The sequence below is a fragment of the Pelodiscus sinensis genome, chromosome 27, assembly GCF_049634645.1.
Source record: "Pelodiscus sinensis isolate JC-2024 chromosome 27, ASM4963464v1, whole genome shotgun sequence".
Classification (NCBI taxonomy): Eukaryota; Metazoa; Chordata; order Testudines; family Trionychidae; genus Pelodiscus; species Pelodiscus sinensis.
This window is the reverse complement of record NC_134737.1, coordinates 11,627,063-11,653,573: the sequence shown is the minus strand read 5'-3', so window position 1 is coordinate 11,653,573 and position 26,511 is coordinate 11,627,063. Positions and strand designations below refer to the sequence as shown.

General features: G+C 53.6%; 2 protein-coding genes across 4 annotated transcripts in view; one reads left to right on the top strand and one right to left on the bottom strand.

Moving 5' to 3' along the window:
* SPDEF (SAM pointed domain containing ETS transcription factor) overlaps positions 1 to 15,835 on the top strand; it is a 28,923-nt gene extending 13,088 nt beyond the window's left edge. The window contains exons 2-6 of the mRNA XM_006115640.4: positions 8,185 to 8,676; positions 11,478 to 11,675; positions 11,900 to 11,947; positions 12,383 to 12,523; positions 13,641 to 15,835. Coding sequence (XP_006115702.2) covers positions 8,211 to 8,676; positions 11,478 to 11,675; positions 11,900 to 11,947; positions 12,383 to 12,523; positions 13,641 to 13,819 — 1,032 coding nt within the window. The 5' untranslated portion in view covers positions 8,185 to 8,210 and the 3' untranslated portion in view covers positions 13,820 to 15,835. The remainder of the gene's footprint in view (positions 1 to 8,184; positions 8,677 to 11,477; positions 11,676 to 11,899; positions 11,948 to 12,382; positions 12,524 to 13,640) is intronic.
* PACSIN1 (protein kinase C and casein kinase substrate in neurons 1) overlaps positions 5,613 to 26,511 on the bottom strand; it is a 74,948-nt gene continuing 54,049 nt past the window's right edge. For 2 of the 3 annotated variants that reach the window (XM_025181009.2, XM_075909909.1), the window contains exons 7-10: positions 26,044 to 26,164; positions 25,775 to 25,899; positions 24,365 to 24,558; positions 17,818 to 23,766 (exon numbers count right to left, since the gene is read on the bottom strand). In XM_025181009.2, the coding sequence (XP_025036794.2) occupies positions 23,657 to 23,766; positions 24,365 to 24,558; positions 25,775 to 25,899; positions 26,044 to 26,164 (550 nt within the window). In that variant the 3' untranslated portion in view covers positions 17,818 to 23,656. Of the gene's footprint in view, positions 5,949 to 17,817; positions 23,767 to 24,364; positions 24,559 to 25,774; positions 25,900 to 26,043; positions 26,165 to 26,511 lie in introns of those variants that run through there. The other variant, XM_075909910.1, reaches the window with a different exon arrangement.

Here is a 26,511-nt window from a genome sequence, read left to right as displayed (position 1 = left end):
ATCAGTGATAGCCTCGCTCTCCCCCCAGCCATGTGACCGAGAGAGAGGGACTAAAGTAGGGACCATACCGGAAAAAGAAGAGTCAAAGGAAATAGACCAGAGAGAGTTAAAACAGAGAAATGTGTGAGTGCTACATACCGGTACTCTCTGACTGGGGCATGGTGACCTCTGTAATTAACGTGCTGGAACCATTTGGTCACAGGAATGATCCCAGCTGACACTTGTTTTACATTTTTATTACAGCTGCCCGACGCACTGAGCCCTGGGACCCATTTGTTACTGCAGGGCTTGTCTAGCTGACAAATTACTGCCCCACACAGCAGGGTATCAATCTGCATTCGGATGCCATGCGCAGGCATAAGCGGCGGGCGGTTGGGCAGGGGAGGGGCTCAGCCCCTCTGCCCCCAAACACACCGACCAGCTCCCCCGTTTGAGCTGAGCCAGCCTGTGTCCATGCCCAGCTCCCATGCCCGGGCTGCTTCTCCTTGGTCTAGCAGGAGTGTCACAGGTAGTGAGGCTCTGGACAGCAGCAGCAGAGTCCTGGCCATGCGTTCCTGGTTTCAGGAGGGGCTGTCCTCACGGCTTGCCTGGTCTCTGCAGTGACAGCCAGACACCTGCTTCAGCGCAGCGAACGGATTTGCTGCGAGCTGCCCAGATAGGGAGCGGAGGGGTGGTGGCTTCTGGTCTCTCCAAGTCTGCTAGAATCTGCCCTGGAATTTAACTAGAAGTGTCTTTGGGTTCCCTGGCACATTCTTTTGCTCCATGAACCCCAGGTCAAATCCCAGAACTGCCTTTGACACCAGTCGGGGGGCAGGCGGTGGTAGGGTTTAAAGCTCTCTCCAAGGTGCTGGGGGAAAGGACTCGGAAGCCAAAAGAACCACACCCATTCAGCCATTAACAACTGTTTGCTTATGGCCTGAGCTCCAATGCTATCTCTGCAGCTGCTCTGCCTGGAGAAATGACAGGGGTGGAGGCAAAATATTAGCTGCAGCGCTAATGTCTAGCAGTAAAGAGGGGTGGAGGTCTCCAAGGCTAAAGATGGGCCAGGAGAAAGGGATAATGCAAGTGAGGGAGGAGAAAAGAGGAAATAAATGCAAAGGAAAACAGGCTAGAACATAAGACCAGCCAGACTGGGTTGGAGCAAAGGTCCATCTAGCCCGGTGTCCTGTCTGCCCAGGTGCCCCAGAGGGAGTGAACAGAGCAAGGAATCATCAGGTGACTCATGCCCTGTCACCCATTCCCAGCTTTATAGAGGGCACTTGCATTGGCCCCATTGTGCAATAGCTGGTTTCTAACACATTGACACGCAAAGAAAATCAAGGGCTTCTCCTCCCTCGGATCAGTACGTCCCGGCTGATGGAGGGGACCTGATGCACCAGCCCAGCCCCCGTGCGACAGCCTGGCTTTGGAAGCAGGGCTGCGCCTTGATGATGCCATTCGGGAACGGACGCGCCAGGGGAAAGCTGCGCGTTGCCCGCAGTGGGATCCCTCCTTCTGCTGTTGTCTCCGTCAGTCTCTCTCTTGCTCGACGCAGCTTCTCAGAGTAAATACGTCCCCACCTAACCCATAAAGGCCTCAGCAGCAGCCTCCTTGTGCCAAAGCCAGAGAAAATCAAACAAAGGTCCCCACCCTTGGAGTACAGCACATTTTGTCAGATGATTACTCAGTCTTTTCTCTCCCACAGCCCAGAGGTTCTGCTCCTGGCCAGAGTCTGTTTCCCAGGTGCTCCGTCCTAAACTTTCCCAGCCGATGATGGGTGGTGGTGAGGTGGGGTGGGGTGGAAAGAAAGGGCAGGCCTGATTAGTTAGAGGTTTCACCTTCTTTCTTTGTGCTCTGTCCCCAAACTTGGCAACGACCCGTGGGCCCTTGGGCCTCCGTTTGGCACCAGCTGTGCTGGCTTTGCCCCAGTCCATCTGTTTGATGTGTGGCTGCTGGCTTGAACACCGTGACTAGTGCGTTTCTCCAGTGGCTCTTGCATCAGAGGTGTCAGGGACTTGGTAATGGTTTGGAGAATAGGGCTCACCCCACCTCCCGTGCAGACACAGAGGTAGGTGTCCCTCCGAGTGTTCCCCCACCTCCTTCCCTGGAGAGCGCTGTGGTGGAGATCAGGCAGCCGGATCCTCTGCTAGTATCAATTGGTGTTGCTCCATTGACTTCAGTGGAGCTACCCCTGTGGATGGCAGCTGGAGATCTAGCCCTGAAACTTAGGGGCATGGGCGGCGAGTATGAGAGGCAGGCCCCAAATGTGGCCCTGCCCACTCTCTGCCCCCTTCTTTCGCGTGGCTGCGCACCCTCCCCATGCTCTGGACTGGGGAGGCTCACAAGGGGCTCAAGATCTGCCCCTGTGGTAGCGAGGGCTTGGCTCCTGAAGGGGGTGGGGCCTTGGGTGCGAGAGGCGGGGTTGGCGGGGTTGGGTAGGTTCGCCCATCCGCCATGCTTGCGGGTAATATTGCGGGCTCAAACGGAGATCTGGCTGAACAGCTACAACTGCAAATGCTTGATGTCTCCGGAGGGGAGAGAACGGCAGACGGTGACCGGAGGGACAAACTCTGTCCCATTGCAGCCCATGCCTGGCACAGCCACTGTGCATGAAGGCGCGTTGCTGCAGGCACCAGACGCTGTTTTGCTTAGAGCCGGGAGGGGACTTGGGCAGAGAAGGCTGGAATGAGGCAGAGGAGGGCAGCGCTGCAGGGGAAGGTCCCATGAGACAAACAGGCCGGGGCAGGGGGTCTGGTCTGCCATTGCTCCACAGTGCAGGCACATAACCGTGCACGTTCTTTTATTTACTGAGCCCGCTGCTTGTGGGGAAGGTGGGGCTGGGACCTAGCCCTGCTCCCAGGGATCGCCTCACCCTCTCGGGTTTGCAAAGGGCTTTCTCAGGGCGAGGGCCTCGCAAGCTGTTACCAGCTTTCCTTTGTGCCGGGAGCAGCATGGGGCTGGATTTAAGGCTGATCCCCTCAAGTCTTAAACTAATCCAGAGCAAATAAACCAGAGGTTTGGAAGCGCGCAGCGTCTCTCAGGGAAACATGCTGCCTCTTGGGAGATGTCCTCCCCCCCCCAGCTAAGGTCTTCCCAGTTCCGGCCTCTGGAACATGGGCGACAATGCAATGTTTGCTGGGCAGCAGCGAGGGTAGAACCCCTCTTCAGAGGATCTTCTTATTGGGCACCTGATCGGACGGGCCACGCTTGCTGCAGGGGCACTGGGACATGTTTCTAAAAGTCTCCTCTCTGAGCCAAATTCCCCACTGACGGGCAGCCTGCTATTTCTGTGCTCCTTCCCACCAGGTGTAAATCAGCATAACTCCGAGAGCTTGAGGTCACCAAATGAAATTAATAGGGAGCAAGTTTAAAACAAACAAAAGGAAGTGTTTCTTCACTCAGCGCACAGTCAACCTGTGGAACTCCTCGCCAGAGGATGTTGTGAAGACCAGGACTTTCACAGGGTTCAGAAAAGAGCTAGATAGATTCATGGAGGTTAGGTCCATCAATGGCTAGTAGCCAGCTGGGTAGGGATGTTGTCCCTAGCCTCTGATTGTCAGAAGCTGGGAATGGATGACAGGGGAGGGATTGCTTGGTGGTTACCTGTTCGTTACCTCTGGGACACCTGGCACTTGCCGCTCTCAGAAGACAAGACACTGGAGATAGGTGGACATTTGATCTGACCCAGTCTGGCTGTTTTTATGTTCTTATGTTCTCCATTGCTGTCCATGAGCCAGTGTGGTTGATTCAAGCTGGGAAATCCGTGTGAGTATATGATCATGTTGTGTAAATGTGGGAGGATATTTATCTATACGTTCTAGGGACTTATCCTAGCCTCCAATGTTCCCTCTAATTTTTTCCATGTGCGGAATACATTTTGTTAGGTGTACCGAGGCATGTGTGGATGTGCACCACCAGTAGACACACTTGCTGCTGACAGTGGGCACTCTGCGAATCAGCTGGGTGGCATTTGAATTTCTCCTGGGTGGCCGCCCACGTGCTCAGCTTACAGGGAACACTGCTGACTTCTATGACTGTAATGCCTGAGCTCCCCACAAACCTGCTTGTGTATACACGGTATGTGCAGGAGGAGAAGCTTTCTTTGTATAGTCAGTCGCGGGCGCAGAAGTAGTTACTATGGTAGAGAATGGCAAGGAGATTTTCTGGCAGTCGTCCTTGAGCACTGTGCTGGTTGTTGTACAGTTGTTCATGAGGGCTAGGGTTGCGCACAGTAGCTGGGATTTGTTGCATACCGTAGGATCCGCACGCTGACTTGTTATTGTAGGGTTTCCTGCGTATATGTTCTCTCTCTTTTTTTTTCTTTGAATAAAAGCACAGAAGTATTTAGATTTTTTTCAGATGAGCCCTGCAGGCCCCTTGAGTGCCGAGGCTTTGGAAAATCCAGCGAGAGCGGTAGAATTCCTCCCTCGCTCGCAATGTGGTTCATTTTCAAAACCTGAGATTTGTGCCACAAAAGGCCCTTGTGAAATGTTGGCCTTTTGGGATTCTGATGCCAAACAGGAGCAGTGGGATGAGACAGTGGTCTGTGCATAGGAATTGGAGCCAGGTCCGTCTAACCCCAGCTCGGCCACTGAGTTTGCGTGACCTTTGGCAAGTCTTTTAACCTGCACATGACTCAGTTTCCCTATATTCACTGCAAAGGGCCAGGACTTGACTTCAGTGGAGATATGATGATTTGCAGTAATGCAGGCCCTGGCCCAAGGATGGTAAAACTTCTTTCCCAGGGATAATTGGGAAACCTTTGTGAAGCACAGTGGCGATGCAACGCCCCGGGGGAATGTTAAGCGTTGCTGCTGTTAAAATCATTGTAGACTTCGTTCCTGGCTTTGTTTGAAGGCTGAGTTTAACGGTAACAATGTAAATCTTCCGGATGCCTCCTCCTTTCCTTACCCCCATCCCTTCCACTGGCAAATCTGTGGTTAATGGAAACCTAGCTTGCGGCTGTTAATGACATTTCATTATCTCTTATTTACCAAGCACCCCTGGCTGCAAGGAGCAAACATGGGACATGGGACCAGACGATTTGCTGGAACCAACCTTCAAGACTCAGTAGAATGGAAATGAAATTTTCTTGGCACATTAAAAAAAGTACAAAGATAGTAACGCACAGTACAGAACACTTCGGTAAATAACATCTCTGCTACACAAAGGGTACTTTATGTGGCGAGAAGGGCTTGATAAACTCAAGGGATTTGCTGTTTCATCATCCGCTCCCTTGGGTTTCAAGAACTCAATGAAGGCTCTTCATTCCTATTATTTTCCTGCTGCTGCTGCTTTTTTTTATCATACCCACTGGGAAACATCCCACTCAAATCCGGTCACCTACCAATGTTTCCCGTCCTCCATCATATGTTGGTTTGTTTAATGCAAGATCACTTGTGTGTGCTGCATGGACCTATTTGGTTTTGTAATGTTTCTTTTGAGTCACGGCCTACGCTGACACATGCTGGTTATTTTGTGTAGAGTCACTTGTGTGTGCTGCTATCATTGCTCATTATTTGTATTACAGGAACAAAAGTAATGGCCCCTGTGCGCTAGGTGCTGTACAAACACAGATGGCCCCTGCCCCCAAAGAGCTTACAGTCTGTGATCCGTGTGCACTGTGTTTTGTAGGAGATGCCTTGCTGTGTACACTGCTTTGTTATTGCAGCAACCTTCACTAGCACGGGGTTGCTATATTGGGAGAAAAAGAGCATGGAATCATTTGGTGGGGTTTGGTTTTCTGGAAAATCCCCATACAAAGAAAGGCACGGGCCATGCAAACAGCTTCCCAATTGCCCCTGGTGCTGCCCTTTTACTGGCACGCTCATTTCAGAGGGCTCTTTTCTTTAAAGCCTCAGGAGTCCTCTCGGGGAGCTATCGGGCTTTTTCTTTCGATGGCGACATTACCCAAGGTTGCCATGGAAATTCAGCAGGGTCATCCTCTTCTCTGCAGAGTCCAGGGCTCCCTGTGTCGAGGAGACAGATGGAAATGGGCTTTTAAACATGTGCTCTGGGAAGAAAAGAACCAGAGAAAGAGTTCATGCCAATAGGGATTGGAGGGGTTCGTGGCTAGGAGCCATCCGCTGCCGTGCGCCCTGTCAATTGATTGATAGTTTCCAAGGCCGGCCAGCGGGGACCGACGTGATCATCTTGTTTGATCTTCTAGATCGCCCGGGCCGAATTCCCAGAGATCTGATAGTAAAACAGCTCATCTTAATTTAAATGTGGTCGGGGCGATGGAGAAGCCAGCCTGACCCTTGGCAAATTGTTAATTACTCTCCCTGTTTGTTTTTTTTCTTTTAAGTGCTTCATTTCCATCCTTGGGAAACAGGGATACTAAAACCAGGGGGGTTCCCTATGGAAATGACACAGCCGCGAGGTGCCCTGAGCTGGGGCTCAGTCTAATCGCCAGCCACTCTTTTTAGGGTTTTTATACCAGGCTCATCCCTGTAGGGTCTGGGACGTCACAGATACCAGTGACTCATCCAGATCGGAGCTGAACTAGCATGGGTCTCAGTGGGTTTTGGAGAGCTAATGACTGGAGAGCTCACGGAGGTGGGGGTGTAATAGCGTGAGCTGCCCTGGGACGCAAGAGTAGCAGCTACGCCTGGGCCTAAATCTTGTTAGAGAATCCCCACAGTGTCCTTTAGGACATGGCTCTCTGTCCTGGTCTACAGTAGGGACCAGGTTTGCAAAGAGGTTTAGGCACCGAAGGAAGCAGCAAGGCACCGAGGCAGGCTGGCTTAAGGTACACCATCCAGCTATGCAAAATGTGTAGCTGAGGTAGGCTCCCCTTAAGCGGAGCCGCCGCAGCGTCCACGCCGGGGGAGGCCGATAGGAGCACGCGCTCCCTCCGGCTTCCCTTACTCCTCGCAGAATGAGGAGCAGCAGGTGCCGGCGGGGGCTGCCTGCAGCGTTCGACTTCCGGGTCTACACTTGAGCTGCTCAATCAAGTGCTAGATGATGGACTTCCAGAGGCTGGATCTTCTCTGCAGTGTAGACAAGCCCCTAGTGAAAAGCATCTAAGCAGCTGACGTGGCTAATTCCCAGTGACGTCAATGAGATTTCTGTGCCTCACCAGCTTTTATAGGAATCTCCCAAGGTGCCTAGTTGCATGGTTAGGTACCTAAACCCCTTGGTAAATCTGGCCCTGTGCGAAAAGACTTTCCAGTAAGCCTGCACTCTGAATCCCTCGCAGTGCCTTGAATTTACCCAGCAGCCCTGCTAGGGACTCGATGGGGTTTGAGGCACCGCCAAGTCGAGAGAGAACCAATATGGAGTCCAGCGCCGCTGGAAAGGCTTCCTGGCTCAATGCAGATGTGCCCTGCTGACGTGAAGCCCTTTTAAAGGGCTGCTCCTTTGGTGGCACTCGGCTCATTCATGGTTGTTGTTGGTTTGTATGATTGTGGTGCCCTTGACTCCCAGTCCTGGCCCGGGACGCCAGCGCGCCAGGCGCTGTACAAACGCCGAGCAAACAGGCGGTCCATGCCCCACTCGGTTGGACTTTTTCTCTGTGATCGTAACTGATCGGTGCTCGGAGGCCCCGCTTGGCAGAGATGCATGGAGGGGGAATGCTGCGGAGTCCAACCAGAGAGGCCCGCCTCTGTCGGCCCCTGCCCCGAGCAGCGCCTCCCCTCGCAGTGATGGGGCTCGGCTGTGAGCACTAGTGCTGGGTGCCTGGCAGAGAGGCACTCCCCGCCCAAGGAAGGGGGCGCAGAAACCTGACTCCCACGCCCTGTCTCTGGCTTTGTGTATGTCCCCCCCCCCCCTCCTCCTCCTGAGGCTGATGGCTTCATCGTCCCAACTGGCTTCGGCAACCCCCCCCCCCATGCGCTCGACAAGGAGGGGGCTTATTTCTCCCAGACCCTGTTCCTTCCTACCACTCTGCTCAGGGGTGACTCCCTCACGTTTGGGTCTCGGATCGTTCCAGGCTGATCGGCTTTTCCCTCCTCTCAACCCCCCGACTGCCCAATGACCCAGAAGCAAAGCAGTCACCCGGGCCCACAAATAGCTATTTAACCTGTTTTCATCTGGGGGTCTCTTCGGGCGTCGAGTGGCTCTTTGGAGGCTTCTTTCCCGCTAACAGGCTTAGCTTTCCCCCATTGTGCCTGTCCACTGGGCAGAAAGACAGGAATGATGCTCAACCCCCAGCCCGCTCTGACGGGGGCTTGTGGGTTTGTTTCTCTCTCCAACCCTCGGCAGACTTGGAGACGCACCCGGGCAGAGTGATGGGCAGCGCAGGCCAGGGGCTGAGCGCTCTGCCTCTCGGCCGGATCGTCCCACAGGACTCCCTGCTGCTGACCAGCCTGGAGAAGCCCCCTGCTGCACAAGACCTCGATACCCGGAGCTGGAGCTCCCTGGACAGCCCCAGCCCCCCTGCCACGCCCGAGCAGACCCTGCCCGCTTTCTACCTCCACTACGTCGACATGTTCTACTCGGAGGACACCAGCTGGGTGCCCAAGGGCCTGGGGGAGGTGCCTCAGGGCAGCGGCCAAGCTGGCAGGGGTGAAGGGCAGAAGGAGCCGGAGCAGTGCCCCATCATCGACAGCCAGGGCCTGGGGCTCAGCCCCGACATGGACTACCAGGACGGCCTCCACTTGGAGGAGCACTCGCTGGAGCAGGTGCAGAGCATGGTGGTGGGCGAGGTGCTCAAGGACATCGAGACAGCGTGCAAGCTCCTCAATATTGCGGCAGGTGGGTGCTTCCTTCTCTCTCTCCCCTTTGCTCGGCGGGGCGGGGGGGAGCTCAGTGCCTTGTCGTGGGGAGAGCAGGGGCCCTGAGAGCTCCCGACCGGGCGGGGGCGCTTGTCACCCCTCGCTGCCTGATTTGGGTTTGCCTCAGCAGCAGGGGAAAGGGGCTGGGGGCTCTGTTCTGGGATGTCCATGGGGTGGCTGCAGAATTCCTGGCCCTCCACACTTACCAGGGCTCCCCAGGGCGGGCTGTGTAGGCAGGTAGCCCCAGGGCACTGACAGCTGAACCAGAGCCCCTGGAAGGCTGAGGCAGTTTTCCTGTTGTTTCAGGGAGCTCTGAGTCAGGTCCTAATTGTCCCCTGGTCGGCTCTCTCAGCAGAGAGGCCAAACACTGACTGGGCCATGGAGGCCACGCCATGCCCCTCATGGGCATTCCTCCAGGGCAGGACCGAGTCCCATTTCCAGGGGCTGCAGATGTCAAAGGAAACCTCCCCCCCCCACACACACACTGGCCTCTGTGGGCTTCGCTGTCAGGATGCTCGCTCAAACAAAACCAGCTGGGCAGACTGGCTCTGTCCTTGCAGGCCCTTGTATGGGAGAGAAAAGGGAAACAGTGAAAGCGTTCTGCGGGGTGGTGATACCGTGAGGGGGCGTGCGTGAGGGGCCCCCACAGCGCGGCATCTGGCACATCTGGATCCCAGCAGTGCCTAGAGTTTTCAAAGAGGTGGGAGCTGGGGGTGGAAGAGTCTAAGGCCAGAGCAACCCCTGAAACGTAGCTTGGTCTAGCTCAGAGGTGGGCAATAATTTTTGTAGGGGGGGCACTTCACCAATTTTGGTAGTGGTTCTGCCCCCAGAAGGGGCGGGGCATGAGGCAGAAGGGGCGGTTCCTTCTAGGCACCGTGTGCAGCTGGGGAGAGGAGACTTTGCAAGCTTCCCTGAGGTGTGGGGGAGCGCACAAAATCTCTCGGCCTCTGCCCTCACCATGCCAGGGGCGTGCAGCACCCAGAGGGACCCGCCGGCTGTTTCGAACCTCTGGTGCACGCGCCCCTGGTAGGGGGAGAGGAGACTTTGCGTGCACACCACTCCCAGGTGCCGATTGGCCTGGGGGCGGGGGAGTGTGCAAAGTCTCTCGCCCCCACCCCATTCTGCCAGGGGTGCACCGTGCCTAGAGGGAACCACCAACTCTGGTGAGGGGAGGGGACTTCACGCACTCCCCCACCTCCAAGCCCCCGACTGGCCTGAGGATGGGGGTGCGGCAGGCCGGGCTGCAGGCCAGATCAGATGGCTTGGCAGGCCAGATCCAACCCGCCAATCATATCTCGCCCACCCCTGGCCTAGCTACAACCCTCAAGGCTATGAGAAATGTCATGCCCTGAGCACTGTCAGTAGATCAACTTAACCCCCAGTATAGGGGTGCTAGCATTCTTCTGTCGACCAATAGAAAGGTGGATTATCTACATCAGTGTTTCTCGACCAGTGGTGCGAGTGCCCTTAGAGGTACTCGAGAGGAGTCTGGACACAACTGACATTTGGAGAAAACTGAATTAATGTTTTAAATTCTACAGTGCTTTCTTGTGTTTATACTTTTTACACCCACAAATTTCATCGCCTGCCCGGCTACAATGAAGTTGTTTAAACAAATGTGTTGTAATGGTAGAAAAATAGTTTGTATTTCTGAAAACTGTAGGTACTGGGGGTACTTACGTATTTTTTTTGAAAAAGGGGGTACTTTATAAAAAAAAAAGGTTGAGAAACACTGATCTACATCAACAACAAACAACCCTTTTGTCGCTGTAAGAAGTGTCGATGCTGCAGTGCTGCAGCTGTGCCGCTGTAGTAGCTACAGTGTAGACATGGCGCAACGTTGCCTAAATCAGTCTTCTACTCCACCAGCCTTCCCCTAAGACACGCCGAATATTCTGGTCTCCCCAGAGACAGGGGCAACTGGATTTATAGGGACTAACAGCTTTTCCCCATCTCCCCTGTCAATGACCGTGGGAAATATATTTCACCAGGCTGCAGGGGGAATCTCTTCCCCAAGGGAGAAAAGAGTCTCTGAAGTCTTGTGTGCTAAGCAAGCGGATGGGAGGTGGGAAAGGGAGCAGCCGGATGGGTTGTTTTTTCTTCCTGGCTAATTTCCCGCTCAGGGAAGAGCTGGTGGTGGAATGTTGAGTGTCTAGCAGCTGTCCTCTGTGGTGAGTCCAGGGGCGAGGGGGGGGGGTACAGAGCCTGCTTTTGTTGATGTCAATGATAAAACTGCCAGGATTGGGCTGCAGGGGTGTGACAGTGAAACCTTAAAGCATGTACTATGGGGGGACTGCCAGGGAATAGTGCTGAGATGGCCCCACCCCCGGATGTGGTTCAATTGTATCCCTCTCGAAAATCATCCGGCACGTGTCTTTAAAGCAGTGGCCGGAGAGATCAGTGGAAGTGCTTTGGACTTGCCAACGCCTGCAGCAAGGTTTCAGCCAGCTGGCCCCAGTGGGGATGGGATGGAGTGTGAACCAGAATGAGCAGTCTGATCTTAGAGGAGCCGGAGCTGGCTCCTGTCTGAGTCAATGGGCATTTTCCCACTGACTTCGGGGAGGGAGGGAGCAAGAGCAGGGCCGAACTGTGGCCGTCTTGCTGCAGTGGTAGAACGTGCCCTGCGTGCGTCCTCTCTGACCAGCCAAACCCAGCAGCGAGGTAGGGACCCTACAGGCAGCACCTCGTTGGCTCTGCTTTGGAGCGGACGGTGATGGGCGAGGGATGGCGGGCCTACAGGGTAAATGACCTTGGTGGTCATTCACTATTTCTCGTCCACAGATCCGGCAGACTGGAGTCCAGGAAACGTCCAGAAGTGGATCTTATGGACCGAGCACCAGTACCGGCTGCCCCAGATCGGGAAATCTTTCCAGGACCTGTCCGGGAAGGATCTGTGCGCCATGTCGGAGGAGCAGTTCCGTCAGCGCTCCCTGGTGTGCGGGGATGTACTGCATGCCCACCTGGACATCTGGAAATCAGGTGCGGAGCTGGAGGAGGTGGGGCGAGCGTGGCAAAGTTCCCTTCATTCAAAAGCTTGGGGGCTGATGCTAAATGAGCCATGACCCATTGACACTTCCCCGGCCAATTGCCTCTCTTCTGTGTTACCTCTGGCCCCTGTTTGTGAATGGTGCACCCTGTAGCGGGTGGATTCTGCTCCCCTGGCATGATGCCCCTCTCTGACACTACTTGGGTTTCTCTTCCAGCTGCCTGGATGAAGGAGAAGGCTGCGCCTGGAGAAGTGCGCTACTGTGGTGAGTTCCCACTTTTGCCAAGGAGAAGTGAGGAGGACTAGGGGGTGCAGCAGGAGAGTCAGTGTATTTATGATGGTTAATTTACTAATACTGTAGCACTCAGGAGTCCCAGCTGTGTACCAGCACCTTGATGTGCTAGGTGCTGTACAGAGGAAAGAACAGCAAGATGGTCCCTATCCCAAAGAGCTGACAGTCTCAGGCTTTACAACACTCCTAGAAGGCAGGACAGGGCTATTCTCCCTAGGTTACAGATGGGGAACCAAGACAGAGGGAAGTTAAGTGACTTGCCCAAGATCAGTTTGGGAAATCTGTGTCGGAGCAGGAAACTGCACCTGGGATCCCCAAGTTGCAGGCTACTTTTGGCCTCTCATGACCCTCTGTTCCCAGTTACCAGAGTCATTCACTCCTCTGGCGTGTGATTCCTTCCTGCTGCAGGCAGTGACGAGAGCTGGACGGATAGTGAGGTGGACTCCTCCTGCTCAGGCCAGCCCATCCACCTGTGGCAGTTCCTCAAAGAGCTTTTGCTGAAGCCTCACCATTACGGACGGTTCATTCGCTGGCTCAATAAGGAGAAAGGTGGGGGCCACTGACTCCTGGGAGACTCAAAGCTGCTCTTCTCTCTACGGAGTAATTTCCGGGAGCCCCCGCAGGTCGTCACCCAGGCAGACACTCCCTCGCAACACCCTCTGGGCCAGATTCCACTTTCGTTAGCCGTCAAGACACAGGGCCGGACTTTCTGACCGTCTCTTTGCAGCCAGAAAATTGAGCCCAGTCGCTCCTGGGTTCCGTGGCTGTCAGAGAGATCAGAATCAGGCCCTACGCCTGGGTGTCTCCCTGTTCTCTTTCCCCAAACTCTCTCCCTTCGTGAGTTTGTGGGAACCAAAGCTCCATGTGCTCAACTCCCTTCCTGGTGGACCTTCCGGTGGGCTCCTGCTTCCTGTAGTGCCCAGATCAAAGCCCGAGCGTGCTCGACTCTGCCCGTCTTGGGCATATCTGCCCAGTGCCTGACAGGCTCAAGGTCCAGTAGACACGCAGCTGTGTAGAGTTTGTGGTCTAGGCTCTGACACCCTCCCGCCCCTAGCTTCCGAGCCAAGGCTGAACATCTTCACTGATGTTCTTAGAGCAAACTGCATGAGCCTGAGTTTGCTGAGCCGGGCTTGGACCTTGCTACCTGAGTAGGCGTACCCACAGGGTCCCTGCCCCCAGACTTTACAAGGCTGCTGACGGGTGAAAAGGGAAACAGCCACACAGAGAGTGGGAGTCGCTTGTCCACATCCCCCCAGCAGGGCAGTGACTCCGGAATCCTAGTCCTGCACTCTGCCCACTAGACTATGCTGCCTCTCCGCTGCTCTAGCGCAGTGTTTCTTAAACAGTGTCCTGTAGTACACCGGCGTGCCGCGAGGCAGCCAGAGATGTGCTGCGGAGAACAACAGAGTTCAAAATGGCTGCCCTTAAAGGGACAGGTGACTTCCCCCCCCCCCCCCTCAAGAACTTTCCCCTGACTCTCTCTCTCTCTCTTTTTTTTTTTTTTTTTTTTTTTTCTCAACAAAAAGTCCTTGGTGTTCCTCATTTAAAAAAAAAATAATATTGTTCGGTGTTGCTGCATCTTAAAAAGTTTAAGAAACACTGCTCTAGCACCTCACCCCCCATCCTATATTATTGCCTCCTTTTTCTCCCCATCTTCTGCTCTCAGGCATATTTAAGATCGAGGACTCTGCCCAGGTGGCGCGTTTATGGGGAATCCGGAAGAACCGGCCGGCCATGAACTATGACAAGCTGAGTCGCTCCATCCGGCAGTATTACAAGAAAGGGATCATCCGCAAGCCTGACATCTCCCAGCGCCTGGTCTACCAGTTTGTACACCCCGTCTGAGAAGGGGGCAGGAGCAGGCGAACTGACTGACCTGCTGGTGGGATGGGGGGTTCCCTGTAACCACAGCACCTCCCACCCTCTCCCAAACATATATCCGCCTTTGATAATAAAGATGAAGCCTCGGGTTGTGCAAGAGGCTGGAAATGCATCAGACTTGCCAGATGTGAACTTCAGAGCTTCCAGCCTCCCTCAGGCTGCAGGTGCATGTGAGGGGGGAAGAGCCCTCACCTAGCAATGGACTGCCTGTGGAATGGAGTGTATGCATTTAATTCTGGGGGTCAGTGAATTTGTGCCAACAGCCCCCTTCTCCTGGTAAAGCAGCGCTGTGAGGAGACTCTGGGAGGCACGCAAATTGGGGAGGGGGGGAGGGGACGCTGCCTGAAAGCAACGTTGAACCTGTAGCCGTGGCATCTCGCTGTTGTGCATGGAGTTAATTGCCCCACCCCCCTAGAGTTTTGAATCTTTGGCTTGAAGAGAGGCACCCTGGGCCAGATGCCACTCGGCGGAGGTTTATGGCCTGTGGGAGGATATATAGCAAAGCAGCTGAGTGGAGAACCCAGGAGTCCTGCCCGCAAGTCCCTTACTGTGGAAACACAGGAGTTGCCGTACCGTATCCGAGCTGGTCCCTATGTTTGACAATGGCTGGCCACACCCGTTTTAGTGACTGGTGCAGATACTCCTGCAGGATGGGCAACTTGCTCCCAGAGGGAGTTTCTTCCTGACGCCCATCAGTGAGAGGCTGGCTTGGGCCTTGGAGGTTGATAAGAGACACTCCCCGGCCCCCAACCCCACACAGCATCTAGTGAAGATCAGACTCAGCTTCTCTTTGTCGATCCTTTTTCAGTTGTCCTGGAATATCCCCTTCCTCAGCCAGTCTGGAGCCTTTCTTTTGAGGGACAACTCCCTCACCTGTCCCCTAACCTTAAAGTGGTAACCTTTTAGTGTAAGTACCTCCCTCTCTGAGCTAGACTACCAGCTGGGTGGGCCAGTTGTTAACTGGTGGTGGCACATCTTTCAGCATAGAATGATAGCCAGAAAGTGCCTGTTACTAAGGCAATTTCTCCTGTCCACCTGCCGACGCTTCCTAGGTGCACGTGGTCAGTTTAGCAACTCCCCAGCCTTGTAGGGTGGCGCATGGAAGGGCCGAGAGCAGCAGTGCCGGGGGGTAAAGGACAGTGAGAAGAACTGCAGGCGATCTGCTGCAGAGGAAGCATTTGCCTCCCTCGCTGGCTCACTGGAGGTGGGGCATCGCGAGGCAGGGCTGGAATTGTCCAGTAGTGTGTGATGTTGGGTAGCAGCTGGTGAACCTCTTAACCATCCTGTGTCTCTTCCTTACCAAGCAGCCGTTCTGAAGCGCCTGCCTTGCTCTCTCTGGAAGATCGCTTAGCTACGCTCGTCGTGTCCGACTGACCCTCTGACGCATGCGGCGGGCAGTTTTCCTTTTTCTGAGTGCCTGATTCTTTAGCCTTAATTTAACACCTCAGAGCTTAATTGTGTGAGTATGAACTGGGATTAATTCTCTGAGCTTCTGCTGGTTTACTCTGGATTTGCCCTGGTGTGAGATCAGAGTCAGGCACAAGTATTTTTTGGAGTCAAATTCTGCTACTCCCCACCTCTGCTCATCTCCTGTAGCCCCTGGCAAGAGCAGCACCAGTTGTAAACCGTAGAGGAACGTGGCAGATCCCGGGGGGAGGGCTCTCACTCGGGGCTTGCCTAACGGGGTCAAACCCCTGACACGCGACTCAGCTCCAAAGTGACTGAGCTAGCCAGTTTCTGGGGCACACTTGGATGGCTGTGGTGACCATTTTCGGTCATTGTGTGTGAAAGGACAAAGTCACCCATGCGCAGGATGTGAGCAAGGTACATTTGAAAGGAAAGACAATAGGATCATACACAGCAATCTCCTGCCAGGGCTCACGCTGACCCAACGTTGGGACAGCCTGGTACTTGGATGCATGAGAGAGCCATCTGGCTGAGCAGCAGGGTAACACCGAAAAGCTCTTCTGGGAAGCCTGGAGTGGCTGTGCCTTGCTCCTCTGCACTGGCCAATCTCCTAAGCAGGAGCAGGTTGCAAACCAAGTGGGACCAGTGTCTCTTGCACCTCTTCTGTGCGGCTCTTATCTCTTTGCCACTGAGGGCAAAATAAAAGCCACTAAGCAGGTTTCCCTACCTCCCCACAATGTGTGGCGTTGATGCCCCAGGTGTGCTGGTTAATTTCACAGTGACACCCCATCCTGTTGGTGAGAAATCTGCTGCCTGTCTTAGGCAAGCAAAGTAGGGAGGCGGAGGCAGACTGCTTTGGGAGCACAGAGTGCTCTAGCAGTGGTTTCTAAGGTGGGTAGAAGGTCGCACGACAGCTGGGTTGGCTCTCGGGGACCAGATGTTCAGCTTGGTTTACAGTATGGCTGAATTCTGCCTCCTTAATTCTACCGGTGATTAAGAGCGTTGGAAGTGGCTGGAGCAGAAATCCGGAGGACTGACACCATAGCCAAGGTACTAAGGAAGCAAATTTTCCTACCCCCATTTTCCAGCTTCTGTCCTGACCTGGCAGTTCTTCTAGCATTAACAGAAGAACTCACTCTCCAGCCAACCAGGGCTCAAGCTGCAGATCTTGGATTCAGATTTCAAAGTCCCCAGCCTTCACCCCCGAGATAGCCAGCACAGGGTCAGATGGGGCAGGATCTCTTTAACCTTTCTGCTCAGACTGCCAACTGCGATCCAGTGGGGATGGTGGTTCATATGGACAGAAACCCACTCAATTCACTGCCTACCTGCTACTGCGTAGGGCTTCCTTGACTGCCTTGCTATTGTACCTGTTTTTAAAGGGATTTTATTCTTGACACCTCCGTCGTTTACTCCCCCAGGAAACAAATCAACAGACGTTCACATGATGATAAAATAGAACTTGGACAGAGGGTAGAGGGTTGTTTAACTGAACGTTTCATAACAGGCCAAGCTAACCTGGTAATGTTGATCTTTTATATTATACGTTTTTAGTTGTTTTCTTTTGGCTGAAGAGCAGCTGTGATTCAGGTTCAAATGAAGAGTTGAGACAAGGGATAAGGATAGCTGTGAAAGCCTTTGGAAGAGATGGAAAAAATATAGATATATGTGTTTTTAATTTAAAAGAGCTGCCTGTGTCAGCTGCTGCCTTTGTATTTCTTTCTCATTATTTTGTATTGTTTACATGTCAGAGTAGGAGCTAAAATGCTTTTTAGCTTCCCCACAGATGTTTCATTGCCTTGGGGGTCTGATGCCTTGTCGGAAGGGTGGATGGGAATAGCTTCGTGTCTTCTGAAAAAACAGTGAAATTTGTGCTTCCTGATTATGTATTTTGTGTAATGAAGAGGGGAAAAATTGATGTGAACCATGTGGCTAATAGATCCCCCCCCTCAGCCAAGGATCTGTCCAATAACCTCCTCTCTATTACAATGAACAACTGTTTATTCTGTTCTGGGTTTTTCTTTCAGGTTGCAGTAGAAAAGGTGTGTCCTTGTCTCTGTGGAGGAGAAAGTGTCTGCACACCTAGGAGTGTGCAGGGAACATGCACATGTGTTTGTGCTCAAGTGTGTGTGCACAAACGCGGTGGGGTAGCGGTAATAAACGCTAAGCATAGGGAACAGTGGCGGCTGTCCATCTTGATTTTTGCTACAGCAATGTCATATGAAGGAGGAACAAAGCCTCCCTTTCTGCCACCCCCAGCCCAGCAACCACTGTGCTGTCGTTAGTCCCTTCCCTAGGAACTACTCCTGGACTTGCCTCGTCCCCCCGAGTTCTCCATAACCACATGCCCTTGTGGAAAATCTTGGCCCCCTAGATCCTCCTATGCTTTCCCCCGCCCCTTCCCCTTATTGTACGAAGCTGGGTGTGAAAACGTGCACTCAAGCCTAGGTGCCCCCTTTGCACACTCAGAGCTCCTGCCCCGCGGACTATGATACCATCCCCAGAGGACCCAGTGATGCTAAGCACCCCCAATAACAATGCAAAACACGCTGTGCCTGAATAAAATAATCCTTTTGCTTTATTACTGTATTTTTAAGTATTGTCTATTTTTTCCCTTTATGGAAGAAGAGCAGCCAGATATACACTCTCCTTCTCATAGGATGTAGCTTTGCTCACAGTAACACTGTTAATTACAGCCTCAAGAGTGCCCCTCCCCCAACCGCCACGGCACTAATGGGAAACGTTAAGCAAAGATATCACCCCCATTTCTGTTGTCTCCCTCGCGATGCATCCGGAGCCATACAGACAGTTAATGGCATTATCTCAGCCTCTGGTCCCTTCCATTTGAGCCCTTGAAGTTCCCCTGGACATAAAGGGGCAGCCTCCCATTGTAAAGCCTGATAGGAGAGATTTGCCTTCTTTTAACCCTGCTATTTTCTGCTGGTGGTTTGGTCTGGTGGGGAAAGGAGGGAGGGGAGGGGGAGCGGCGCTTGCGACATTCTTTTGCCAGGTTAAAAGCTCTGCCTTGCAGCTCTTCCCATCCCAGGACAACATGTGGAATGACTCTCCTAGGTCGGGATGTGTTTGCATGCCTGTTGCACAGCTGCTGCCAAGCCTCAGTGGTAGCCTGTGGTCAGTGGTTATGAGGCCAGCCACGGAGAAGGCAACGGATTTAGGAGCTAACACCACTCATGGAGCAGTCAAGGGAGGGAGCAGCGGACTTGCTCCATCTGCCAGGTTAAATAGTCTTAAACGGGGCCTGAGAGTCTGGCCGACAAGTGACTCAGCTCAGCCCTTCTGGATAACAGCTCAGGGAGCTATCGGACAGGGCTCCTTACACTCCAGCTGAGCACAGTCTGAATGCAGCCTGCTCAGGATCTCACAGGGCTAGGCTCTTACTTTGAGTTGCAGCCTGGTGTTTGCTTGGGGTCTTGCTTGCTCCTTAGGGAGTCTTGGCGTCTGGGGGAAACTCTCCTGCAAAGGCCCTTTACTGAGAGAAGTGGCCACCTCTGGTGGCTGCCCATTGCACTTAATCCCCACCAAGGATAGCTGACTTGGGAGGCGGGGTTACTTGTTTGTTTAAAGTGAATGGGAGCAAATTCCCCTTGGGATATGACCCTGCTGGCTTCCCTGGAGTTAGGGAAGCGATTTCCCCTTTGCACCTTACGCTGTTCCGCGTGTCCCATCCCCAGCGCCCTAAAGCAGAGGTCAGTTCCCATGCCTTCCGTGCAGGACGCTGCCAGCTCACGTCGCTTTATCCGCAGTGAAAACTCTCACCCCCTGGACCTACGTGTTATTTCCTCTGTTCCACCTGGACTGGTGCCCAGAGTCACTGCGCTAGAGACGTGCTGAGCTCAGCAAAAACAAAACAAAGCCTAAGAAGCCCTCTCCTGGCAGCCCAAGCTCCTCTGACCTGGTGCTGGAGCCCGGGAGAGGACCTGCTGAACTGAACAGCAGTAGGCAAGATGGGCCCAGAGGGTCAGTTATGGGGAGTGGGTGTCCCCCGCCCGTTCAGGCTTGGGGTGAATTGGAACGAGGCTTGGGTCCTGCATGACCGCAGGCAAACTCGCAAGCCCGGTCGATCAGAGGAGAATCTGAATCTTATGAGGAGCTTGGCTTTGTCCTGACAGCAAAAATTTAGAATCCTCGCTCCCCGCCTCCAACTCCTGGCTTTGGATTGGACTTTGGAGCGAAGCCCTAGAGGCAGCATTGGGGATTGGAATCCAATCCCTCCTCTCCACCAATAAAGGAACCACCGTGGACATCGTGGCCCAGCTCCCACAAGGAAAGGGAAGAGCTGGTCTTGGCTACAAAGGGCCTGTTCCTCCTGTCTCCCATCTAACCTCAAGCCTGCACCTGCAATGGGCTTCGCCTGGTAGGAATGTGTGTTCAGAACACCCAAGTCCTGGCGGCCACAGCGTCTGAGCACCTGCACCTCCAAATGAAGCCAGCAAACGCTCAAGAGGGCTGAAAACCAGGCCTCCCCGCCCCCAACCTTCTCTGGATGAGCACAACAGGCAGGAGCGGCCTGAGACCGGCTGCGGCAGCTGGCGCCCTAGTTGGAAGGTGCGATCGGCGCCCCCGCCTGCACGGCCGTCAATGGTCATGATGTAATCACGGGGCACCCGGGTGCCCCGTGACGTCATCATCGGGCGCCCGGGCCGGCGGCAACTGCCTAGTTTGCCTAGGTTCACGGGCCGCCCCTGACAACAGGGCCTGCTCAGCCTGGGTCGCGCCTCCATCAGGTGCAGCCATAGCTCAGCGTGCAATGAGTGAGAGGCCAATGGTGGGCAACAGGAAGGCCTCAAACTTGCCGTGCAGGATGTTGGAAGCAAGCAGAGAACCAAGTTCCCCCACCCCCGCCATGCTGGGGATTCAGAAATATCCCTTCTCTTACTCCCCCACGCCCACTGCCTGCTACTAACCAAACCCAAACTTAAGGCTCCTCTTGTAACGGTGACAGCTACATCTACACCGGGAGATATTTGAGCACAAGAATCAAAGGAGGATTAAAATCCATATCACATTTACATAGCTCAGTTACTCTTTTTGTTGTATCCACAGTAATACAATCACAAGATATATATATATATATTTCTTTTAAATTACACAATCAATGTACAAAAAACAGGGGCAGTGCTGAGACGACAGCATTTCCTTTACTTTTTCGTTTTCTACTAATGGAAGAAACAGAGCTGAAGGTTGGAGAGGTCTTGTCTATATTATCCCATATGCAGCACATGTATTTGGGCGGGAAGAACACTTGTCACTGGAGTCAATAATTCATGAACTAAACAGATTGAGGAGGAGGTGGAGGGGAGGTGGATGATGAATTTGAAAACGATGGGGGTATGGCATGAAAATAAATAAAGGGATGATTGGTGGCATCCTGTGGAAAAATCGGTGGTGTGTGTGTGTGGGGGGGGTATTTTCTTACGAACTGCTCAAGGGGTGGGGGTGAGGAATGGCAGATAGCCTGTTCTCCATATGCCCCAGTGGTCCATATGGCATTTGAATCTGCTATATATAATGTTCTGTCATTTCGCTGCACCTCCAAGATCCAAGCCGGTCTCGATGGAGGCTCTTTGTGGAGGAACGTAGCTAGATGCTGAAAGGAGGCTGCTGGAAAAGGGTAAACTCAGCTGCGATGCATGAAAGGCCTGTAGGGGCATGGGAGGCTTCTACCAGCCCATATAGTTTTGTCCTGAAGAGGCGGGAGACGATGCGTCTGGCTCGGAATCTCCTGAATTGCTCTTCTTTGCATTCAGCGATGATGGAACCTGTCTACGGCATGCCCAGGGATTGGGAAAGGACAAATGTGGTGAGATAACAGGTGACCCAACTTCATCGCCGACAGGAGGAAGCAGCTGTGATAACCAGGCTTGCTTTTGCTTGCTTCTCTCCTGGGTGGGGTAATGCTGTTCCTCAGAGAAGCTGTTCCTCCCTGTGGGGATTTGCTGGTAGGCCCATGCCAGGGCTATCAAATAGCAAACACAGATGGAGCCGAGACCTAAACGTCTGCACTGTTTGGATAGAGGGTTTTAGGTTCAGGTTCATCTCTAATGCAACAGGCGGTCATGACAACGTGAGCAGCTGTGTGGTTTAATCTTCTCGTCTCCTCTCTCGTGGACGAGGGTTGTTGGTGTTATCTCAGTCTGAAGGCCAAAGCCGCTGAGGAATGGCCATTCTTTTCTCTCAGGGGACTCTTGACCCTTTGAACAGCTCCTACCTGCTTGTCTCTGATGAAACCTTCAAAGGGAGATGCTCTAAGGAGGACTGTTTGCCATGGGATGCGAGGCTGCATTTGAGTAAGGCGGAAGCACGTGTCCCTTTCTTCCATGGTCCATGCTTTGCTATCATGGCGTGCGGAGGGTTAAAGAGCTGAGATGTAGCATTTGACAAAGGGATTGTTGCTTCATAGTCGTGGGATGCTGCCTTTGTGGAACTGCCCCGATGGAAGAAGCCACAGGGCTTTCCCCGAGCACAGTTACCGATAGGCGTGCTGGGCTTAGCAGGGTCAGCTCCTTCCGCAAGGGCTACAGCGCTGTACTGGACCCTTCCCTCCATGGAGCAGAGTAAAAACCAATCCCCAGCAGCTTTCATGGTCAGTGAGGAGACCCTGGTGTTTTAGCTTTGCCGTTCTCTTCCATGTGGTATTTGTTCTTCGGTTCCTACACCCCTGCCTTTAGGCTCAGAATCCATTCCACGCGCACCGATCCAGTCCCACGTTCTCCCTCCACACGCCCATGCCAGGTGTGCAAAGCTGTCCAGCTAAGTTCTTCTTAGCCTTGTTACCCCCACCTAAGGGAGGGGTCTTCTCCTGTCCAACGCCAGTGCAGGCATCGTCTATTGAACCCGTCTCGCCTGGGATTCTTCCCCCGGGGTCCTAGGCAGGGCAGTGGTGCAGAGCACCTTCCTCATTATGCACCCAGTCAGCATGGCAGGACCCTCCTCTCCATGCCTCCTGCACCACCCAGCAGGTGGCTGGGGGTAAGAACCTGCACGTGTAAAAGGAATCTCCTACATCCATTCACTTCGGGTTGGATTAAACATAAATCTGGTCTCCAGGGCAAAGAACTGGACAGTAAAGTCTGCTCCTGGCTTAGTTTGGTGGCAGAAAAATAGTTCCCATGATGGTCCCTGGTGAGACTTCTTTCCCAGGAAGGAAGTCCTCATCCAGGCCCCAAGATTCATCTCTGAATAGTCCCAGCTCCTGTTGCTGCTACGAAGAGGTTTCCAACAGCGGTGAAGAAGTGAGACAAAAACTCCAAAGACTCAAATACAAGGGGTGATGCATTTCAAGCCTGGTTCACTCCTACCCAGAGTGCAGGCCTCCATTAGCTTTCACAGACCTACAGTGTAGCAAACATCCACAAAGAGAGAGCAGGAGTCCACGTTATTGTTCCAGGCCCATGCCTGCCTGTGCCCCAGCAAGCCCAGGTACTGTCACACACAGAGGCATTCCTGTCTCAGAATGGAGAACTTGTACAGCCTTGCTGGGAACCGGGATTGAGGAAGTGATGTCACGTCACAGAAGAGCAGTGGAACGAAGCCTTCGCAGAGTCCAGAACGACAGTGGGAGACCAGACCATGGTGATGTCTGATTGGAGGAGGAAGACCAAAAGTGGAAGGTCCTCAAAGCTCTCACTGGTGTGAGGAAATTTCCCCTTCAATTTACGGGCAGCCATTCCTGCTTGCAAGACATCACTAAGCCTTTATCCTGGCCCAACTTAAGACTCCGGGGTATCCAGAGGGAGGGGAGGTGTACATGGATGTGGTTTGGAATGAATGGGAGAAGGCAAGGAACACATAAGGAGATATTTTTCCTTTACTTTCCCCCAAGGAAGGAGAGACAATGAACAAGGAGGAAGTGGGGGGAAGTGAGTATAAAAATCTATCCATAAAAGGGGTTGAACTCCATTTCCTCCCATTTTAATTTGGTTATGTTCAAATGGGACAAATTTGACCAGTCCCAGCAGTTGACGCGCTGTGCATTTCGAAACAGTTCCAGCCAATTGGAAGGCGGCTCATGGTTACAATATCCTTAAAAACCAACCAATCAAAAGCTCCAGAAATGCTCTCATTGGTTGGGCTTTAAGATCTTGAGGTATTGGCTTTTTGCTTCAAAAAGAAAAAAAAAAAAAAAAAAAGGACAGACAATGTCGACCTTTTGCTTCACATTATCTTAAAAGAAGAAGAGGAAGAAAAGCCAGTATGCAAAATACTCTTTAGAGACAGCTCTTAAAAAAATAAAAGCTTGGTTGGAAAATATGTTTGACTCTCTAATGGTGCAGCGTGAGTGACCAGACAGCAAGATGGCTGGTTGGCTGGTGTACAGAAATGAAGATGGCGGAGGGTTTATTTTCTGACCGCAATGACGAGAACACCACGAGGTTAGATAGACTCCACGTAGTTGGCTGGGTAAAGGCCAAGTTGCCCATTGTCTAGACGCCCTTTGCACCATCCTTGTTCATCTTCTTCACCTAATTTGGTTAATTCATCGCCTGAGGCAAAAAGCAGAAATAAAGAATTCACTGCCAATCCATCTGTGTGCTCCTTAGCTTCAGTGCATACATCATGGGTGGTTAGAGGGGACTAAACCTTGCATTTCCAGTACGGTACTCTACCGCTTGAGGTGAAGGAGTAATTCCATAGGCTGATAGCAGTCGAAGGTATTTATCTAGCTACAGGAAGGGGACATGTAACAGACTGAAAAAGTAGATTCTGTGGATATGTGTTATGTCCCAACTTCCATTCTATACACCCTAGTTAGCGCGTAACTTTCCCAAAGTGATTCCCATTGACATGTTCCAGGATCAGGCTCAGGCCATGTGTGAGGGGTGTTTAGAAAGTTGGAGCAAAACCGGTCACGCATAGTAAATGTTGAGTAAGAGGGGCAAAAAACTTCCTCTCCTTCCCTTATCTTCAAGGTAAATATTTGTGGGCTTGGATAATTCAGAGAGGGAGGACTGAGTTTACTCAAACTTTCAAAAAAACTCAAACAAACCTCTCAGCAAGCCCCCGCCTCTCAAAGTGCCAGCTCCCCTCATGGCCCCCATGGCAGACTGCTAGTGCCAACTCCTGGCATGTCCTGTGCCATACCTGCTTTGAAACTCAGCTCATCCTGCTCCTGCCCATCATAGTCATAGAGAGCCCGCACGCGTGCTCCCTTCCCTGCCGTCTCCTCCTCAAAGGGGTTGGCACCGCCATTGGCCTCGCTGGCGCTGAGGGAGTTGCCGCCCTCGTCATCCGACCACTCCGCAGTGTAGGGCTGGCTGCGTTCGTAGCTGCTCACGCTGGGAACACAAAGGGGGTAGAAAGTGCCGTGAAGAGAGGCACAGACGCAGGAGGCAGGAGAGTTTGGTCCCAGCCCAAGTGTATAAATATGTTTATCTATCCTAGCATCTTCCCAAGGAACCTCCTGCATTGAGACACGACCGTGTCCCCTCTGGTGTGTCACAACACAACCTACAGGAACCAGGGATGTAAATGGCCAACCATTTAACCCCAAGCCTCACCCTTAACGAGTGAGGCTTACCAGTTCTCGTTAACCACTAGGGGCTGGGCCTCCCACCCCAGACAGGGGACTGCTCCAGCCTTCTGGAGCTTCCCACAGGCAGAGGCTGCTCTGGCCCCTGTCTGTGGTGGGCCTGCCTGGCCCCCCGTGGTAGGTTACACGCTGGCTCCCCGGGAGCAGAGCCGGCAGGGGCTGCCGACTGCAGAGCCCACGGTGAAGCCTCCGTGGGAGTGGGGCTGGTAGCCTTTGCCGGCCCCACTCCTGGGGACCTTTTGCTGTGCTCTAGGGATGTTAAGAAGCGTATCATTTGTCAATCGTGGAGTCAACAAAAATGTTGTCGACTCCACAATCCATCGATAAGGGTGAGCAGTGAAAACACTTAGTCCCAGCTTGCGCCGCGTCTGGAACCAACCCCGCTGCGGCTCTGCCCGGTTAGTGGATGGGGGAGCTGGGACGCAGGCAGGCTGGCTCAAGCCTGGCTCGCTCTGGGTCCCAGCATCACCCCCCGGCAGCAGCTCTGCACTGTTAGTGGACGGGGGAGCTGGCGCGAGCTGGGGGGTGATGCTGGGACCAGCCATGCGCCGGGACTGCCAGCCTGCCTGCACGCCGGCTCCCCAGTCCACTAATAATGCAGAGCTGCAGTGGGAAACCCAAGGTTGAGCCAGCCTAACGGGTCATAGAGCCACGGGGGCGTGTGTGTGCATGTAGCCAATAACGTTAAACGATAAGCTCCCGCTTATCGGTTAATCATACTGCAGAGCCTGCAGCGCGTGGAACCGCTCGGATTTTTAGCAGTTGCATTTTTAAACGACTTCTTACATCCCTACCAGGAGCTGCCCACGGTGGAACAAGGCTGCACGAGGAGGTTCTAAGCAAAGCACAGCAGCTGTTGCTGTCTGCCTCTCTCCGAAGTTCCACCCTGTCTCTGCAGCCCTCCCAGTGGATCAGTAATCGGAGGCCTCCCCTCTCCCCTCGAGCAGCCTGGGTGCTGTCACCTGCCGCGGTCTCCGGCCAGTGCTGCTGACTCGCCCACTCCAGAGGCATTGGTCAGGGTCACACCTTCGTTCTTCTTACTTTTCTCTCTCCTCGTTATCGTGTGCGTGAGGTCTGAGTTCCACTCCTGGAGACACAAAGCAACATGCCCCTGTGCTTCTGTTGGGCTCTCTTCACCCTCCTCCCTCCCTGCATATCCCTTCCCCACCCCCCTTCTATTTCCTCCCCATTTACAGCAACCACCTCCGGAGGGGGCGCGCAGGCTCCTCACCTCAAACTGAGGCCAGTTCATAGGCATGCCCGGGCCGCTGGTGCTGCGGAACCACCGGAGGTCCTCCTGCGCGTCCGCCATGCGGATGGTTTGCTCCAGCTCACGGTAGACGTTGGCGTAGCTGAGGTAGGTCACAAGCAAAGCGGGAGTGAGGAACCCCAGGGGCTCCCTGCGCTCCCTGCAGGCACTGACTGGCGGAGAAGGGGCGGTGGGCGCAGCTATGCATGGGAACTATGCCGCACTCGGGACCCACTCCTGAGAGAACTCAGAACTGGAACGTCTCCTGCTGGCCACAGGAGGGAGCCAGGCACCGGCACACATCCACCTGGCGTGGCCACTGATCCAGCCATCCCCCTGAATGCGCTAGTGCCTTGCCAGGAGGTCCCATGGCTGGAGCAACTGATCCAACCCTGAGCCCTCCATCGGCCTCCTACAGTGACTGGGTCTGAGGGGGCCTCTGAGAGCCTC